This window comes from Pocillopora verrucosa, chromosome 8 (assembly GCF_036669915.1).
Source record: "Pocillopora verrucosa isolate sample1 chromosome 8, ASM3666991v2, whole genome shotgun sequence".
Taxonomy (NCBI): domain Eukaryota; kingdom Metazoa; phylum Cnidaria; class Anthozoa; order Scleractinia; family Pocilloporidae; genus Pocillopora; species Pocillopora verrucosa.
The window spans coordinates 2219947-2238153 of NC_089319.1; the positions used below are offsets into that span (position 1 = coordinate 2219947).

At 37.7% G+C, this 18207-nt stretch overlaps 3 protein-coding genes and 1 pseudogene across 6 annotated transcripts; 3 read left to right on the forward strand and 1 right to left on the reverse strand.

Moving 5' to 3' along the window:
* Positions 1 to 691: 691 nt before the first annotated feature.
* Positions 692 to 2620, reverse strand: LOC131789304 (QRFP-like peptide receptor). Its single transcript, XM_059106399.2, is given in 5 exon segments — positions 692 to 1051; positions 1491 to 1639; positions 1642 to 1729; positions 1923 to 2193; positions 2514 to 2620. Coding segments are annotated over 5 exon segments (975 nt in total).
* Positions 2621 to 4595: 1975 nt separating this feature from the next.
* On the forward strand, positions 4596 to 6510 carry LOC131791453 (QRFP-like peptide receptor). Its single transcript, XM_059108808.2, has 4 exons — positions 4596 to 4717; positions 4885 to 5155; positions 5408 to 5659; positions 6211 to 6510. The coding sequence occupies exons 1-4, from the start codon at positions 4596 to 4598 to the stop codon at positions 6508 to 6510; spliced, it is 945 nt and encodes a 314-aa protein (XP_058964791.2).
* Positions 6511 to 7444: 934 nt separating this feature from the next.
* On the forward strand, positions 7445 to 11629 carry LOC131789291 (mu-type opioid receptor-like). Of its 4 annotated transcripts, XM_066170698.1 has the most exons (6): positions 7445 to 7514; positions 8115 to 8204; positions 8656 to 8795; positions 8949 to 9219; positions 9662 to 9919; positions 10620 to 11629. In XM_066170698.1, the coding sequence occupies exons 3-6, from the start codon at positions 8677 to 8679 to the stop codon at positions 10932 to 10934; spliced, it is 963 nt and encodes a 320-aa protein (XP_066026795.1). In that variant the 5' UTR covers positions 7445 to 7514; positions 8115 to 8204; positions 8656 to 8676; the 3' UTR covers positions 10935 to 11629. The 4 variants fall into 4 exon arrangements, with proteins under 4 accessions (XP_066026795.1, XP_066026794.1, XP_066026796.1 ...); XM_066170697.1 differs by lacking the exon at positions 8115 to 8204 and having other exon boundaries at positions 7459 to 7514; XM_066170699.1 differs by lacking the exon at positions 8115 to 8204 and having other exon boundaries at positions 7459 to 7514; positions 9045 to 9219.
* A 2930-nt stretch (positions 11630 to 14559) lies between these two features.
* On the forward strand, positions 14560 to 16845 carry LOC131789313 (allatostatin-A receptor-like; annotated as a pseudogene).
* Positions 16846 to 18207: the final 1362 nt, after the last annotated feature.

The following is an 18207-nucleotide window of genomic DNA, read 5'->3' on the forward strand; positions in this document are numbered from 1 at the left end:
TACATTTATCTTAGATATAACTACAATTTACTCAACTTTATTTAAATTTTACAAATATTTCATTCTTATTTATTTGCTTTACTTTTAGTGTTGTCCTTATATACGCTTTACTCATTATCATATCATAATGACCTGAAAAGCAATTCTTTTGGAAAAGCTGTTCCCGGTTTCGTATTCATTAGTTTTATCCTGAGTTACAAAAATAAGGTGACATTCTTTTTGTAATTATTCTGTTGTAGTCAGGGCCAGAACAGTGCCATTCTATAATAATATATCCAATTTTTCGCCAAGGTACACAATTAAGTTCTTTAATCATTCCCTTGCCGTGACGAAAAAATAATGTTGAAAATAATCAGCCCTCCAGAATCCAAAAAGTCAAAACTCTTTCCCTCGGTGGTGACTATTTGATAGGAGATATTCCTCCGACAGGAGACCTAAGAAAACTTTAGAACGAAACACTCTGGTATATAACATGATTTAGAACATGATATTCACAGTCTTCTTTACTCAATTACATCTACAGTACATTTCCTTGTGTTTCTTGGAAATCAAACTAGGAATTCGAGGGAACATGAGGGAAACTAGCCAACCGGAATCAAGCACTGCTAGCGTTTTAGCCTAGAATGCTCTCCTTAAAATAGGACAGCAGAGCTCTGAGTGTTTTACTTTTTAGGCATAACGTCTTTTTCCTTCAAGGAAAATTTGAATGCGATAAATACTGGGTGGCGATGTTGTTGGTTGGTTGTTTGTTAAGTTGAATCATTTTGAGGTTTTCAGCGGCATGAATTCGTGCCATCGTGGGATTGTCACAGATGAACATCCGTTTTATCTTTTCCTTGAACTGATGATTCATGAGAGCGAATATAAACGGGTTAAGTGCCGAATTAAACACAACCATTGTGTCAGCTATAGCCACGTGAAGAGAACTGATGTCAAGCGATGTATATGCTCTCAAGAAAAATTCTACTGATTCTGTTCCCCAGCAAATTCCAAAGAGAAAACTAACCGTAACTACCATAAAGGTAGCACGTTTGCGGCTCTTCATGACGCCCTGCGTTAAAAAAAAAGTGAATAATGGAATCAAATAAGGGACGATGCAATATTTGTGGCGACACATTCGTAGCAGGAGGAGATCTAACACATAGGACCTCGGACTATCACATAGCCGCTGTGCGGGAATATGAGTCCGTGCTGCTCTTCCCCCCCCCCCCCCCCCTGCCCCCCGGCGCTTACTAGGAGAAATCGTTCGACGGCTAAGTGCTTTGGTTGGGGATCATTGTAAGGAGAACTTTGAATTAAGTGGCTCATAAGAAGTAACAAGCCGGGTGATACTCAGGGGCAGGAAACGTTAAGATTCTCGCCATGGGGAGGCTTTGGGGCTTTGGGCTTTGGGCTTTGGGCTTTGGGCTTTGGGCTTTGGGCTTTGGGCTTTGGGCTTTGGACCCAAAGAAACACGCATATACAAAATTATTTTTTTTAGTGAGCGCTACCTTCTGTATGTTGGTTGGTGAATTGTCCTGTTTGCACCACAAAGCGTTCACAACTCTGGTGTATAAGGCAACCATTAACGCCAAAGTAATTATTATTAAGACTAACCAAACAGAACTATAAGCCTTAGCCATCCAATCCTCAGGCCACCGTGTTCACAAGAATTGCCCTTCCTATTTCTTACCAGAAATAAAGGGGTGGTAAGAATTAAAGAGAATGTCCAAGAACACGGGATAATTAGCTGTGTAAAAAGTAAGATATTGAAGTCAGCATATCACAAAGCTACATTAGCTATCGTTGAAGATGTGGTTCAGTCCAATTGAGATGTTTAGAAACTATCTTCTTAAAAACATATCAGAAATCCCCCTGCACTTACATGTGATTAAATCGAAAGATTATTATCGTTGATCTGTTATCTGTCCTTACAGACTCACCTTCAGTCTACGCTTGCTAAGTTTTCTTTGACTTTCAAAGGGATGTACGACTGCGTAATAACGTTCTATGGCGATTATGACGAGGGTGACAATAGATGACGCACCTCCTATCCATGCCACATTTCCACCAGTCACTAATTTGCATAACACGGAACCAGTAGTGCCATCTGGATGATCTAAAGCGAGGCTGAATATTACTGTTGGCGCCAGAAAAGTCGCAAACATGATATCTGCCACAGCCAGATTCACTAGCAGGTAATTTATGGGAGTCCTTCAGAACCAACAAAACATTGAATAAGTACTTTATAATTTATTGCTGACATCTGCTCAGGTCTTAAAAAATAATAAAGGGTATCAATTATGTCGTTTTATGCATAGTCGAGCACGTATGCAAAAACGCAAAGATTTCCAAGCGGAAGTTGAGTTCTCTTCGCCCGTCTTAAGTCCCGGCCTTCTAAATAATCTTTGACTCTAAAACCACCAACGGCGATTAATTGCAATGACTTATCTTCCATTTGTAGAACGAAAAAGATCTTCATACGTAACAACTTATCTTAACACTGAAAATGCAGTTTCTACTAGTGTTGGTACCTCATATCTCTATGCTTTTTCACAATCAAACAGACAAGTGAATTCCCCACAATGTCTGCAGTGACGAGTATGACGATTATAATTGTCAGGGCAATTGATTCAGGCATTTTCTCGAGATGAGCTGTGAGACACACTTATCTCCCGGGTTTCGTTCTACGTCTCCAGCTCTTAAGAGAAGTGACCTGACTGGATTGAAACTGGATGAGCTGTTGGGGTAGTAGCCTGGACGGCGAAAGCCGAATTTCCTTTTGACGATAGGCCATGATGTAATTCCACGTGGTGTAAAGAAGTGAGCTCGAAATTGCTACCTGAGCGAAGAATTCGTCTTAGAGACTTCGTTGTATCCTCTGTAATCTAAGTTAAATGAACGATCCTCTATTACTTGCCATTGCTGAGTCCAGAAGAGGTGTATAAATACGATGAAAAATAGAGCTCGTAATAATGCGTCCTCCATGTTGTCCGAGCTTTAACGATGCCAACGGTGGCCAAATTACGTTATCAACTTAGTTGGTAATAATAAATTTCCTTGTTATACTCTTCCACCGACGCAGTACCATAGTTTTTTAGAAACTTACCCCCTTTAGACAGTTGTTCACTCATCAGTAACCTTAGCATAACATTTGGATATTTCTACATGGCCGCGAATATTAAAATTAACATGATTATGAAAAATTCAGTTTTTCAGTTCTCTGTGTCTGATTTTCGTTAAGTTAAACCCGGTCCAACTAATCGTGTTCTTCTGGTGTGAATGGGGCCAAATAGTCATGAGTGTCCGTTATCAGTGTGCTTTAAATAAACAAAAAAAACAAACAAACAAACAAGCAAAAACAGAACAGTTTTTTGAAGAATGTACAGGTTTCTGCTTTTTAGTGAACGGGAGTCTAAATATTAAAAAAATATGTTTTGTAGTTGCAAATTTGATCATTTCTTGGTAAACTTTATTGTTATTCTTAAGTTTGCAGAACATAATCTTCCATTAGTTAGTTCATCGCCGTAATAATCTGAGGGTATCGCGAGTAAACTTTCCCTGACATGTTTGCGATAAGCAGCTGTTCTATCGTTGGAAAACGATTTCCCACGGTTTAGGTCATAAGTGTCTTAAAAAGTGTCGATTGGTATATGGCGCTGAAATTAAAAAATTAATATCCAGTGCTTTTGTAAATTTTTTTGATGTCCTTGCAATTATCATTGAAAGCAAAAAGAAAAAGAAGCGTTGGACAACTCTATTTTGTTAATTCTATGCAGATGGTTTCATTTCTTCAGACAAATTTAAATTTTGAGCGGAAATATGTGATCTGGTTTTGATAATTTTTTTTTTTTTAATACAGAGTACTCTTCTAAACACAGAAATTTCAATAGCAAGGCAATTCTATTTCTTAAAAATTAAAGCAATACCTTTTTTTTGCGTTTTTTTTCAGTGGTAGTGAAACGGGCAATATCGCACTGTAATCCTTGTGTGCCATATATGAAGTTTGCATACCACTTTTCATGACTAGTAAGCGAATACAAAGTAAACTCTGTTGACAGCTACAGGAAAACTCTATTCCATAAGGGGAGAATAATTTCCCAAAGTTTTCCTTAATGATCTTGGTTAGTGAAGAGAATTAGAATATTGAGTATTAAGGTTTGTTCAATTCATCTTAAAATGTTTTTCATATTAGTGGTAAAAAGTTGTTAGTAATGATATCATTTGTTGGTATGAGATATAGAGCAGGGAATTCTCTTTGACAACTAACGGTGGTTTTTTTTTCTTTTTCTTGGCAAGTCCGCAGGTGGCCCGTTAACTCTATGGGTTGGGATTAGCGATTCGATTTTTTTTCCTGCCACAAATGTTTATTTCTTAATGGAAGCGTGCGGGTTTACATCAAACGCAAACTTTTCGTGACATATTTACACTAAATGCTTTTCATGTGTCTATATAAAATAACACTTTGTGATTAAGTCTCAATTTCACGCGAAAATGATTATAACTTCTCTTTATTTAAACTCGGATATAGTTAATTTCTGAAGCTCATTTGGTATGGCGACCTTTCCCTAAGCTTTAAAAAATAAGTTTAGGAGATGTAAACCTCTTTTGACAAGATGGTCATCGAGTTGGAATCAACTCATGTAGTGATCACTACCGTCCTCTTACTTCTTGTCGTTGTGGACATCGCCGGCAATACACTTGTTTGTTTGATTATAAAAAGGCATCTTCAAACGAGGTGTGTGCAGAATGTAAGAATACGGAAACAAGTCCATTTACTCCTAGATTTTAGAAATGTATGTTGAGAGGTCGTCTTTCTTACAGTTCCATTCATGTACCTTTTTTTCATTAAGAATTAAAACTCTCGTATGCACAGCTTTTTGAACACGCTTTTTTATTTTGAAGAATCACCATAAATTACCTTCTTGTGAACCTGGCTGTCTCCGATATTCTGTTCGCAATCTTTATTACACCAAAGGTTATCGTCAGCCTCAATCTAAGGCAGCCAAATGGAGTGGCAGGTTTAGTCCTTTGCAAACTGCTGACTGGAGGGAATCTGGCTTGGATTCCCGGAATTACCTCAGTTTTTACTTTGGTGGCGATCTCCTTTGAAAGATATTACACCGTGGTTTATCCGCTTGATCCAAATAGAAAACTGACCCAGCATAAACTGAAGGTAAGTTGAAGGCAAAGTGACCATTAGTGGCTCAGTATGATTCAGTAAATAGTGACTTCACTTTTTGAAGACCGGTTACGTAATAAGACCTTATAGTAGTTTCAAGCAACAAATTAGAGAGAAGGCAGCACAGAGTATGTGGACAAAGGGAAAGAATCTTTCATCCATTCCCATGAGCACGCAATCATTTATTTAAAAGGACCAAACTTGGGAAGTAAAAGATATTGACGTTTTTATTTCATTATTTTGCAGATAATTGTTCTTTGCTGGTGGGCATTTTCAGCAGTTTTTAACTTGCCCAAGTTTCTTACGCGAACTTTTGATGAACAGAAAAACTATTGTATTCAAAGCTGGCCTAAAACGTGGATGATTACAACATACTGTTTGGCATGGCTGTTGTTAGTTATTGCTTCGGCTGTTACCATGATTGCACTTTACTCCAAAGTCGTCTACACTTTGTGGTTTAAGTCTAATGAAAACAATCCTTTAAACCATAAACAACAAGTAGGTTCTAATTGCAGTTTTCTGATGGTTATTTTTTTCATACATAGAGCATACCCCTAACTTAGGCTTTTTTGCTGGCAAACCTGATCGAGGGTACTATTGTAAACTGACCGTTAAAGCCTTGGCAAGAAAATAGTTGCCCTCAGCTTTTAGTCATGTTTTACTCAAGGAAACTGTTTGCCAAATGTAGATACCTCACTTTTTCATCTGTGGGTAGGCAAAATATGCGAAGAAATTAAAGAGGAAGGATCATTGGTAAACGTTCAGCTTGAACGTACATATACTTAATTTTGCTTAAGACATACTTTATGAACAATTAAATGCTTGTTACGGAACAGTCAAAAGACAAGTTAAAGCTAAAAAAAGAAAGATGAAATTCTCCTCTCTTGTCAATCTCCATCTAATTATTTTTTCAACTTTGAGACAAAATTTTTCACTGAAAGTGAAACCTTGAAGGAATTATCGAGAATATTTTTGTTTTCCTTTTAAATGACGATCTTATAAAAGGCCATTTGCTGAATGGTATGTTTATTTCTTTTCTCAATTTCCAGAGTGTGCTGAGGGTTCGAAAACGCGTCACTCTGATGGTCATAACGGTCAGTTTCATCTTTGCAGTTTGTTGGGGAACCGAATCAATCGAATACGTTTTAAGATTTCTCACATCTCTCGAAATCAGCTTTGTTCAAATAACTATTGTTGACATGATGGTTTTGTTCAATTCAGCTGTAAACCCCTTTGTGTATGCCCTCCTGAATCATCAGTTCAGGCAGAAGATCAAGGGAGTGATGTGTTGCACACGCCTCGTGGCGCCCAGGCCGCGGGCTGAAACAGCTCTGGAGACTAAGCTTTAATTCAATATACAATCAACCTTGACCTATTCATGTTTTGAACGCATGTAAGATTGTTTTTTTTTATTATTATTATTTCAAACATTGCGGACCTGCAGGGAAAGTCTGCCGGTATATTGTGAATGAGCCCCAGAAATCTATCAACTATTGTTTTAACGGGCTTCAAAACTAAGCCAAAAGGTTTGTATACCTATATGCATGCCCTGGATCTTGTATATCGGTAAGCTTTTTGCACTTTAAACGAATATTTTACAGTTTATCGTTCAATACTGTTTTATGTGAAGCTTATCCCAGGTTTCACTACTTTACAGGGTTTTTCACGGATTTTAGCCCAACATCGGAAGTTGATGCCAACTACTTATTCACATTTTAGCTCTATTTGCTTAGAGTTTGAGGTGAAATTGGCATATATTTTCTAAATGTGTTAAGTGGGAAGTGACGAAAGGCATAGTATTTCTAAAGGTACAAGGAAAAGTGTATCGACACAAAATCGATCATAAGGTAGATACTGTCAGTTTAAAAACATTTTACACGCATGAAGCTCTTGGCTTTATGTCTTGCGCAGCAAAAAACATCTTTTGCAGTTGTTTTACTCATATGTAAGCTGCATCGTATTCTTTTAGTTCAGCTTTGCAAGCGATCATCACTCCGTAAATTAAACGGTTGAAGCCGTTTTTTTGCATCAACTCATACCAAATTCTTCCTCCTCTTGTTTGAGACAAACTGAATGGATCGATTTGGTTTTTTGACAACTGGCAAAGATCTGCGTCTGGGTAAATTTAGTGCACACTCGCTTTGACATATTGCATAGGATAATGTATGAGACTACCACCAGCTGAATCCATTTATTTTTAAGTTTATGTCAATAATGACAAAGAATGTCTGCTTTTGAGATTAAAATACGTGCTAATAGCAAATAATTGGTCTACTGAGCAAGACTTTTCATTGTATGATTTCTAACGCTTCAGCCATATGGTGTTCGTTTCCTCAAGTTTTCTCCAGATCAGGTAAGTGCGACGCCTCCTCGTTCTTGATTCGGCATGTGCAAAATTCTGCTTTCTTAACATGTCGGTAATATCTATATTTGTCTCAAGCTCTTTCTTTCACTTCCTTATTATTGTTTTGCATGAAGCATTTAAGATATTAAGGCAAAAAGTGATAGATAATCGGTCATGAAATTACGGTATGGACACCTCATTGGATTAACGATACCTACTTATGTGCGCCTTTACATATATCACCTCGTTTTGTGAACTATTGTTACTTTTCTCATCGAAATTTTACACATGTAGCCGGGAAAATTTACAAATCGCATCGGACTTTTCTGAGAAGTCGTCATCGTCGCTATCTGAACGTTCGAGTCCAGATAGCAGTTTTTTACAATAGCCCCTGTATGTGCAACATTGTAAACCACATATCAACGGCCTGGCCCGTTTTGATTGTATCATCTCTAAGCAAAGATTCTTGTCATTATACTTTCATTAATCTTATTCATGTTTTTATATTCAACACGTCTGAGCTAGGCGTAAATTGGTATCGCATGATGTTATTCGTTTGAAAGAGTTGAAGTAATTTCCCGTTGTTTAGCCACAAGTCTTTTGTTTTAGAAGTGGAAGCCATCGTTGAATTGGCTAGATCCTTAACGGATTTCACTAGACTAATTGATTTCAAGATTACGCTATTTCGATTTTTAACAGGTGAGACGTTCCTAGTTCTATTTAATGATATGATTAAAATGTTGTGATAATCTTGTGACGTTTGTATCCTAGTGAATAGAACCTTAGATTAGCTGTATCTGTATATCTGTCGGACAGATAGTACAAAACCCGATAAAAGTATAGCAAATGTTGACTTCAATAAAGCATCGCGATATGTCTCTTTATCTCGTTATTTATTTTGTTTCTTATTCTACTTCCGCTTAATTTTTGGTTGAACTTTGAAAGCTGAAAGGTTTTTAGTTCTCAGACCGTCCTCATTTATAGCGAAGTGATCGTGTCCATTCTCGAAAAGGCACTAAAAATTAAACTTAAAGAACATGATATGGGTTGCTTGCAATATGCCAACTTAGCTTTCGTTTACTTGCGAACATGAAATAACAAAAAAAAAAACCGAATGATATGGCTGCATGTGTTGATACTTTTTTGGCAGAGAACTAACTCTTGAGTCACTATGGTCAAGTACGAGGTTTCTTCCATCGTGATTACCACTGTGCTCTTGATCCTGGTCGTTTTGGTCGTCACAGGCAATATAGTTGTTTGTTTGATTATCAAGAGAAATCGACAAATGAGGTAAGTCGCCGATAATGATAGATCAGTCCAGTGCTTTTATTTTTTTTGGTATAATTAGATTGAGACCGTTGCTTGTAGATTTCTTGCTTGCTTATATATTTTAAAATCTAGCATCATCATTAGCATCATGTCTACCTTTTTTTGACTCCAAAGGACTCCCATAAATTATTTACTCATGAACCTGGCTGTCTCCGATATTCTGTTTGCGACGTTTATTACAACAAAACTTATTTTCGGCTTGAATTTGAGCCACCCAGAGGGAGCAGTAGGTTCCATCCTGTGCAAGTTGGTGACTGGCGGAAATTTTGCTTGGATTGCTGGAGTTTCTTCAATTGTTACTTTGGTTACGGTTGCCGTCGAAAGATATTACACTGTAGTATATCCAATGGATCCAAATAGAAAAATGACTAAGCGTAAACTGAAGGTGAGTTGTTAATAAAGTGGTGGCACACTGGAGGAGGGTGGTTGCCCCTCAGCTTTACTGACTTTTGTACTATTACGACGAGTTTTTTTTCCTATTCCCGTATACTATCGTTACGTTCTTCTCGTAAGCTTGCCAATGCCACTTGATAGCTGGAGAAATGATTGTGCGTATACAGGCTACGAAAACTGACTAGGCTCATGAAAGGAATCATCGTGGGGAAATGAAAAGGAACTCGTGTAAAAGCGAGATGAAAATTAATAAGTTTCCCAGACCAGCAGAAGTAGCGCCGGAAATTTGGCGCCAGTGAAAAATGCAATTTAGTCGTGAGAGCACTTGCGTGCAAAGAAGTGACTCATTAAACAAGAAACTTTTATATATTTTTCGTTGTTATTCATTCTCAAAAACACTCACTCGCACTTTTTGCTTTCACTTACCTTTCTAGGTGATCCTTTTTTGTTCTTGGATATTCTCGGTGATTTTTAACATACCCCTCCTTCTTGCCCGTACTTATGAGAGGAAAGATGGGACAAATCATTGTGTGCTAAGCTGGCCCGAAAAATGGATGTCCACAGCCAGTTGTTTATCATGGGTGTTCTTGATTGTGACAGCTATTGGTTTGATGATTACTCTTTACTCTCAAGTCGTGTGCTCTTTATGGTTGAAACCAAAGAGTTGCTTTCCTTTAAGCTTTGAACAACAAGTAAGGGCTTAAGTCAAAACTTAATTTCTCTAATTATACATGGCAAAAAGCACTTTAAAAATGAATGGCGAAAAATTCCAAGAAAATCTCGTGCCACTCTCCCAACGGTTTGTTTTACCTTTAAGTGCTCGTCTTTAACATTTTTCGTGACATTTCCCCTTCACTAATAGTGTAAGGTATTTTTCTTCGGTTTTGTTCCAATGATACTCAGACGGAACGGACAAAATTTTGGCGGTGCGTGTACGCTATTTGCAATTCGCACTCGTGTAACAACTTTGCATTCGTGTTACATGAAAAATGCAATCATTTTCAGCCAATCAGACGCGGGTATTTTTTTTACGTTTATTACTATTCGTTATAACTAACCTCGGGAACTAAAACGTTTTACTCCTCATTTTGATCAGATGATCCACATCTCGGTGACCATTTTTGGGAATTTCTTAATAATCGATAGCCAAATTGTAGTCTTTCTTCTATGCCATCACCTTCAATAAAAATATGTAAGATACTATTTTGAACGAAACCTAGATTAAATGAAAACTTCCGGCGTCCAAGACAGGACTAGTAAAAGTAGGAAATCTCTCATAGATCACACGTTCACTTGCTTTGATTTTTGCCGAAAAGAGGTCTTGACGAGAAATGAAGAAATCGATTGTCAAAATTTATTTAGAATGACTATGTTTGTCTTCTGTATTTACAGGGTGTGATCAGGGTGCGAAAACGTATCACTTTCATGGTTATAACAGTCAGTGTCATTTTCGTAGTTTGTTGGGGAGCAGTGTCGGTTGAATACGTCTTAAGGACTTCTACCACCCTTCAAGTGACGTTTGTACACATTGCCATTGTCGACATATTGGCGTTGTTCAATTCAGCTGTCAACCCTTTCCTGTATGCCCTCCTGAACCATCAGTTCAGACAAGAGATCAGGGGAATGATTTTCGGCACACACATAGCAGCACCTAGGCCAAGAGCTAAAACCAACGAGAAAAGTACTACCGTGGAGACTAAACTTTAGTTGGTTGCGTAGTTGACTTAATCGATTTAAAAATAGACATTTGTCACAAGGAGGAGTGTCTTAGAGCTAGAGATTACTTGTAAATTAAACAAATGGAGAGTAATTATGGTAGTGTTTGTATCCTTAGGATACCTCACAATCGCTAAATGGTATGTGAAATGCACACATCAGCTTAGAGGTCATCTTGAAAATTAAGAGCTTGATCAAGCACTTTTAAATATTTACCTGAGTATGATTTTTCTGTCGTAAAATTTAGCAGCAAAGACTTTCGAAGTTTCCAATCAGAAGTACTACTAGTTGAAATTGTGACAGAATCCGCTGGTAAGCTACGCCACACACATAAACCACGACCATGGTTAGATTTTGTTTAAAAACTAGTCACGGAATATTTATCCATATCGATTCGAAACCTGTAAGAAAGGTTTCGTAACCTGGGACATTGACTGTGAATACATATGAACTATATACGTGAACTTCGGTTTGAGAAATTAACAGGAAAGCGATCTTCGCAGTAATAAACACTACTTAAGCAGTAATGAAAGTAAGGCATGAAAAAATTCAGTGTACGGGATTTGAACATGTTACCTCTGCAGTATCAGTGCAGTACTCAACCACGTGTCGTCCATTGTCACTATGATTGTGTTATACTCTCAGGTCATTTCATCTCGTGGTGTGATCCTAATGTCGGTAATTTATTAAACTATAAACAACAAGTGAGTTTTTTTGATCATCATTATTTTTTCAAAAACGAAATGGCATCATAAACCCATTCTGACCTAGCCTTTGAGCTTAGACACTTTTCAGGAACCTCTGAGTGTAGATATGGAAAATTGAAAGACAGTTTCACATTTCAGGATTAGATTTACAAACCAGAGTTGTCAAATGAATCCTTCAATAGGGATGCCTTCGATCTCAAACTGTAATGAAATGTCTCACAGAAATGTCTCACCGCCGAATCCCCCCCTCCCTCCTTAAACAAATTTTTTTTATCATAAGGCATGAAAGAAGTCACGATTTGCGAGGGTGTGTTGAGGCTGCGTTTAACTGATCAAGATATCCCTCGGAGGCTCTTAGTTTGCCCATCTAACTTTAGTGAAATCTCAACAAAGAGAACCTTAGAGGACGCCTTTTGTTGCTAGGACCTAAAATATCTGCTGTAAAAAGGAACCTGTCTTAACGGATAACCTTACTATTTGGTCGCGGAAGTCAGATTAGAGCCCTTCTGTTATTCGAAAAGTTAACATAACGGACACCTCAAGAGTTTTTGCTGTTGATTTAATATCTGATATTTCAAGAAAACTGTACCGTTTCAAAACCGTTACGAGTTAGCTTGTTAATCAATATTAGGGACTTTAAGATTGCCGACTACGTATGGCTACGACGGTTAGATGTGTCTTCGGTAGACTGGGTCGAGTACCGTTAAAGGCGCGAAAGTTTAGCGCTTGTTGTCCTTAAAGATTTTGCCGACAGACAGAAGACGGTGGTTAACTTGTCAATCAATTCCCCATTCGCTCTCAACGTCCAGCAGCCGAGCAGGGTTTTTAAACGCTCCGTGTCTGGCAATAAATTTTTTTTACAAACTCTTCTTGGAAAGAGCTTTCAAAATTCTTAGAGTATCAGATGTTTCTATAGAAATGTCAAGCGATTTCAAAAATTATTTTGGTTTTTAGTTGACCAATTTTCTGAGCTTGTGATTACACATACGATTCTATGATATACACAAGCTCGGGAAAATTTGTCCTCTTAAAGGGCATCGTAAATTTTGGAATCGCTTGGCATTTCTAAAAAAAATCATCGAGCACTTGCATTAGGTTTGCATGGGGTATTCTCTGAGAATTTGGAGAATATTTTGACTACCGGCACGGTCTCGATAGACTAGGTCAGAAATGTTTCGTAAGTGTCGAAAAATTTGCCATTTTACATTGTGCTCAAGCTTAGAAAATTCCTCCACATAAAACCCAAATTAAGTTTTAAAATCGCTTGACATTTAAAATAAAACATCTAATACTCTTACGATATTTGAAAGAACATTTCAGGAGGCGAACCAAAAGCTTGTGACACGCAGACAAAGAGAAGCAGTTGATGTTCTACTCTATTAAAAACCGATTACTGAAAACAGAAAACACAAACAGGAACTATGTTGCTAGTCCAAACCAAGGCCAGGAGAGAAACCCAAACAAGAACACCACTAGTAAAACCCAAACAGAAACTATGTTGTTCCTAATGAATATAGAAACCAATCTTCGCAGTTATAAACACTACTGATCTAGTAGTTCAAATCCCGTACAGACCTAATTTTTTTCAGCCTTATTTCAACTACTAGTTCAGTTCAAATAAGGCCTAACAAAAAAATTACAACTACCGTACATGAAGCTTCTACCTAAAGTACACAAACTGGACAAACCCGCTTCACCAGACAACAACTCGAAACTTTGAGGATCGATTCTATATTCGTTCTCGTATTCAACGTGTCTGAGCAAAATGTAAATTGGTAATGCACAATATTGTTTGTTTTAAAGGTTTAGAGTAATTTCCTGCTATTTGGCCTCAGGTTTACTGCGAAGTGGAAGCTTTGAATCGATTGGAACTTATCCAGATTTGTCTGAGTTAATTAGTTTTAACACCACTCCGTTTTAACATAAACAGGTGAGCCATTCTAAGTTATCTTATTTCAACTACTAGTTCAGTTGAAATAAGGCGTGAAAAAAAAATTACAACTACTGTACATGAAGCTGCTAACTAAAGTACACAATCTGGTCAAACCCGCTTCACCAGAAATCTCTAAACTGCGAGGATCGATTCTATATTCGTCCTCGTATTCAATGTGTCTGAGCAAAATGTAAATTGGTAATGCACAATTTTTTTTGTTTCTAAGGTTAAAATTCATTTCCCGCTATTTGGCCTCAGGTTAAATGCGAAGTGGAAGCTTTGAATCTATTGGAACTTATCCAGATTTGTCTCAGTAAATTAGTTTTAACACTACTCCGTCTAAACTTAAACGGGTGAGCCATTCTAAATTATCTTTTTAAGATATTGCTAAAAATGGTGCGGTAATCTGGTAATGTTTATATTCTAGGAATGGTTATCAGTCGGTTGTTACCGAGTGAATAGAATATAGTTCAGGCCCCGGTTGTTCGAAGGTTGGATCAGAGCGCTATCCACTGGATAAAACTCTATCTGGTGCATAACGCTATACTGGATAGCTATACTGGATCGCTGGATAGCGATTTATACGTTGGATAGCGTTTATATAACGCCCTTTATACAACTAAACCCAGCTGTATTTGCCAGCAGCGAAGTAGACAGATTTTGTAAAACGTAATGAACACATACCTCATGTCGAATTCGATGAAACGTTTCGATATGAACCTTTCTTTTGGAAACAGATAATTTAATTGGCTTCGAAAGTTTAAACGTTTTCATATCTTGGACCGTCTCCTTTTGTAATTGAAGTGGTCTTGTATTTCTATACTTGGTACTGAAATTGAGACCTGTCGTGATGCAGCTTGCTTAAGACGCGCTTAATGAGCGTTCGTTTCTTTTGTGAACATGACACGATAATAAAGATTGATATAGCTGCATGCTGTTGATGATATTCAGGCTGAGAACCAACTCTTGAGTCACAATGGTGGACTGCGAGGTTTCTTCTGTTGTGATTACCACTGTGCTCTTAATCCTAGTCATTATGGACATCACAGGCAATACACTTGTTTGTTTGATTATCAAGGGAAATCGTCAAATGAGGTATGGCTCAGGGATTGATAGAGTAATAACCTAGATACATTTTCATTATACTGGTGAAGTTCGATCGTGACAGAGTTGTTTGTAGATTCCTTTCATTGCGATCAGACTTCTTTCACATTGATTCATCGTTGTTATTATTTTTTTTCCCTCAACTCTAAAGGACTCCTATAAATTATCTGCTTATGAACCTGGCTATCTCCGATGTTCTCTTCGCGATTTTTATCGCACTAAAGCTTATCGTCAGCTCAAGTTTAAGTCACCCAGATGGAGTAACGGGTTCTGTCCTCTGCAAGCTTGCGACTGGTGGAAATCTGGCATGGATTTTTGGAGTTTCTTCAGCCGTTATTTTGGTTGTGATTTCTGTCGAAAGATATTATTCTGTGGTGTATCCCAGTAGGTAATTTAGTGTTAACAACTGGGTTGAAAACATAAATTAGCCACCGTAAAGGGTAAAAAAGCTGACGTTTCGAGCGTTAGCCCTATCGCTCTGACGAAGGGCTAACGCTCGAAACGTCAGCTTTTTTACCCTTTACGGTGGCTAATTTACGTTTTCAACCCAGTTGTTAACACTAAATTACCTGCTATACTCTCCCACCGACGCAGCACCACAGTTTCTTTAGAAACTTACCCCTTTATTCATTCCCAGTAGGGTTTATTACAACATATTTGTTCTCATGCTTTTCATTGTTATACTATCGTTCCACGTTCCTTGAAAGCTTTGTAACGCCACTCGATAACAAAAGAAATGACTTCGCTTTCACAGGCTTTGAAAGCTGATCACGTTTATTTAAGGAATGGTCTTGAGGAGATAAATTAGAATACGTCTAAAATCGTGATAAAAAGTATTATTTTTGCATTTTGGCGTCGGTAGGGCATAGTGACAGAAAGATAGAATTTGGCTACGAGATTGCCTGCAGAGAAAGTGACGCATTCAACGAGAAACGACGAAATATTTTTACCTCCCCTCGCTTTACATCTCACCAGTTTCTAAACACATTGACTCACACATCTTCTTGTTATTTGATATATTTCAGATTACCGTTTTTGGTTCTTGGATATTCTCGGTGATTTTTAACTTACCTCTCCTTCTTGTCGGTACCTATGAGAAGTAACATACCAAAACCACAAACACCACTGTGTATAAAGCTGGCCCCATAAGTGGATGTCCTCGACATATGGTTTTGCATGGTTGTTGCTGTCCGTTGCGGCTGTTGGTTTGATGATTTCTCTTTACACTCAAGTCGTGTTCCACCTGTGGTTCAAACCAAGTGATGGCTTTCCTTTAAGCTGTAAACAACAAGTGCGTGCTTAAGTCAACATTTCTCTTACTTAATTATCCATGGCATGAAACAGTTTTTTGTCGAGTGCCGAAAGTAGTGCAGGATCAAAGCTACTTCAGAATAATATTTGTAGGTTTTTTCTCATTTAATATCAAGAATTCATCACTCAAGTTCCTCTCAGAGTATACTAGCATGAAAAACTTTTCGAATCGAGGTTCTTAAAAATCAATTGCCCATTAGTTATTGCCCTGGCCTAGACAAGAGTTCAGAACTGTTTTTCCTTCCTCTATGCCATTACCTTTCATGGAATTGAAGATTATAAAATTTGTTTTAGCATGACAAGGAGGGATTTCGCGTCATAAAGTCATGTAAATTTAGGGCATTACGGCAGTTGATGATTACGTCCAATCTGCAGACTAAAGGAACCTAAATGGAAATCGTCGGGAAAAAGCGGAGTTTATTTAGATTAGGAACACTCCCATCGATCACATGTTTATTTGCTTTGACTTTTGCTAAGAAAGAAGCCTTGGTGAGAAATCAAGGACTTGATTTTGCATTTACCAGAATTTCCTTTTTTTTATTAATTACAGGGTGTGTTGAGGGTTCGGAAACGGGTCACCTTGATGGTAATAACAGTCAGTGTCATTTTTGCAATTTGCTGGGGAGCAGAGTCAATTGAATACATCCTAAGGAATATGACCTCCCTCAACATCCGGTTTGTGCACATTGCCATTGTTGACATGATGGTGTTGTTCAATGCAGCCGTCAACCCTTTCGTTTACACCCTAATGAGCCATCAGTTCAGACAAAAAATCAGGGGAGTGATCTGCTGCCCAAGTGCTTCTGTAGCACCCAAGCCAAAGCTGCTAAGGAAAATAAGGGTATAGAGACCAGGTTATAGTCGTTAACATACCTGATTTCATCTGTTATCAAAATAGAGCATAATTTCACTTTCTATTTAGGAATAGAGAGGTTATGTGGCTAAATGCCCGGCAGCCACGCACGGTTTTAAATAAACTGTAGTTCCTTCAAACTTGTAAATAATATTAGACGTTAGTTTTAGAAATGTCAAGCGATTCCAAAAACTAATTTTTCTTTGAGTGGACAAATTCTCCGAGCTTGTGCATCCTATAATATCGCTCGGTTGTCGCCACTTAGAAATTCCTAGCATGTGGTTACACTGCCGGTTACGGTCTTAATGGACTATATGACCAGCAGTAAGAAATTTTTACAAAAATGCCACCGAAAACTCCATACAAATGAAACTTATTGAGTATATTCGATGTTTGTTTAGAAATGCCAAGTGATTAATTCCAAGAATTGTGTTGGTTTTTCCAGCGGTCAGCGTACCATACTAAAACACATATGCCATAAAGTCTGGGAGGTCACTTTGGTTGCGTATAGAATGTTGCCTTTGACTCCTTTCTTGAGTGATATAAAGGGCTACCTACGTCAGAACAGCTTCAAGTTCGGTAAATGTGGAGAGAAGACAATGCAGAAAACCTAAATAAACCTGTTTAGAAAATTCGGTGTTTGTTTAGATATCCCAAGTGATTCTAAATACTTCTTTGTTCTTTGGTGGTCAAATTTTCCTTTCCAAGCCTATAAAACCGAAAAATCGCTTGTTTGTCGACACTTGAACAGACCACCGAGCACGGTGTGTCATATTTGAAGTAAAACGCTTCGAAACCCTTCAATGAAATTTTGAGAGATATCAATTTCTAACTGTCGGGCATTCAGTCTATTTAAGACCTTACTCGATTGCCGGGCATTTAGCTTCAGTGATATCATTTTGTAAAATGAACGAACGGAGACTTACATTTGGTGGTGTTCATTTATTCAGGAATACTCTCAATGCCTAGATGACTCGTGAAATGTACGTCTATCTAGATGTCAGCTTGAAAATTAGGTGGATTCGATCGATAAGTTTGACTCATTTGCCCCAATATTGTACTTTTTAAAATGGGTCAGGGACAGTGGCATTGCAAAAATATTACCCCAAAACTGCTTCATCTGCACGAGCACATTCTTTCCAGCACGAACGACACTAAGACGTAATCAAAACAATAAAATGGCGAAAACAAACATTTTCAAAGTGCGTAATTTTACGAAACTAGATTAAGGAGGGTTCAAATTATACATTTATCTTAGATATAACTACAATTTACTCAACTTTATTTAAATTTTACAAATATTTCATTCTTATTTATCTGCTTTACTTTTAGTGTTGTCCTTATATACGCTTTACT

What these genes read in the sequence shown, in the direction of transcription:
- LOC131789291 (XM_066170698.1), top strand. Translation starts at nt 8,677, where the DNA reads ATGGTCAAGTACGAGGTTTCTTCCATCGTGATTACCACTGTGCTCTTG. An exon ending in AAGAGAAATCGACAAATGAG is followed by an intron (nt 8,796 to 8,948) that starts GTAAGTCGCCGA and finishes TTGACTCCAAAG; the next exon opens with GACTCCCATAAATTATTTAC. An exon ending in TGACTAAGCGTAAACTGAAG is followed by an intron (nt 9,220 to 9,661) that starts GTGAGTTGTTAA and finishes TTACCTTTCTAG; the next exon opens with GTGATCCTTTTTTGTTCTTG.
- LOC131791453 (XM_059108808.2), top strand. Translation starts at nt 4,596, where the DNA reads ATGGTCATCGAGTTGGAATCAACTCATGTAGTGATCACTACCGTCCTC. An exon ending in AAAAGGCATCTTCAAACGAG is followed by an intron (nt 4,718 to 4,884) that starts GTGTGTGCAGAA and finishes TTTATTTTGAAG; the next exon opens with AATCACCATAAATTACCTTC. An exon ending in CTTTAAACCATAAACAACAA is followed by an intron (nt 5,660 to 6,210) that starts GTAGGTTCTAAT and finishes CTCAATTTCCAG; the next exon opens with AGTGTGCTGAGGGTTCGAAA.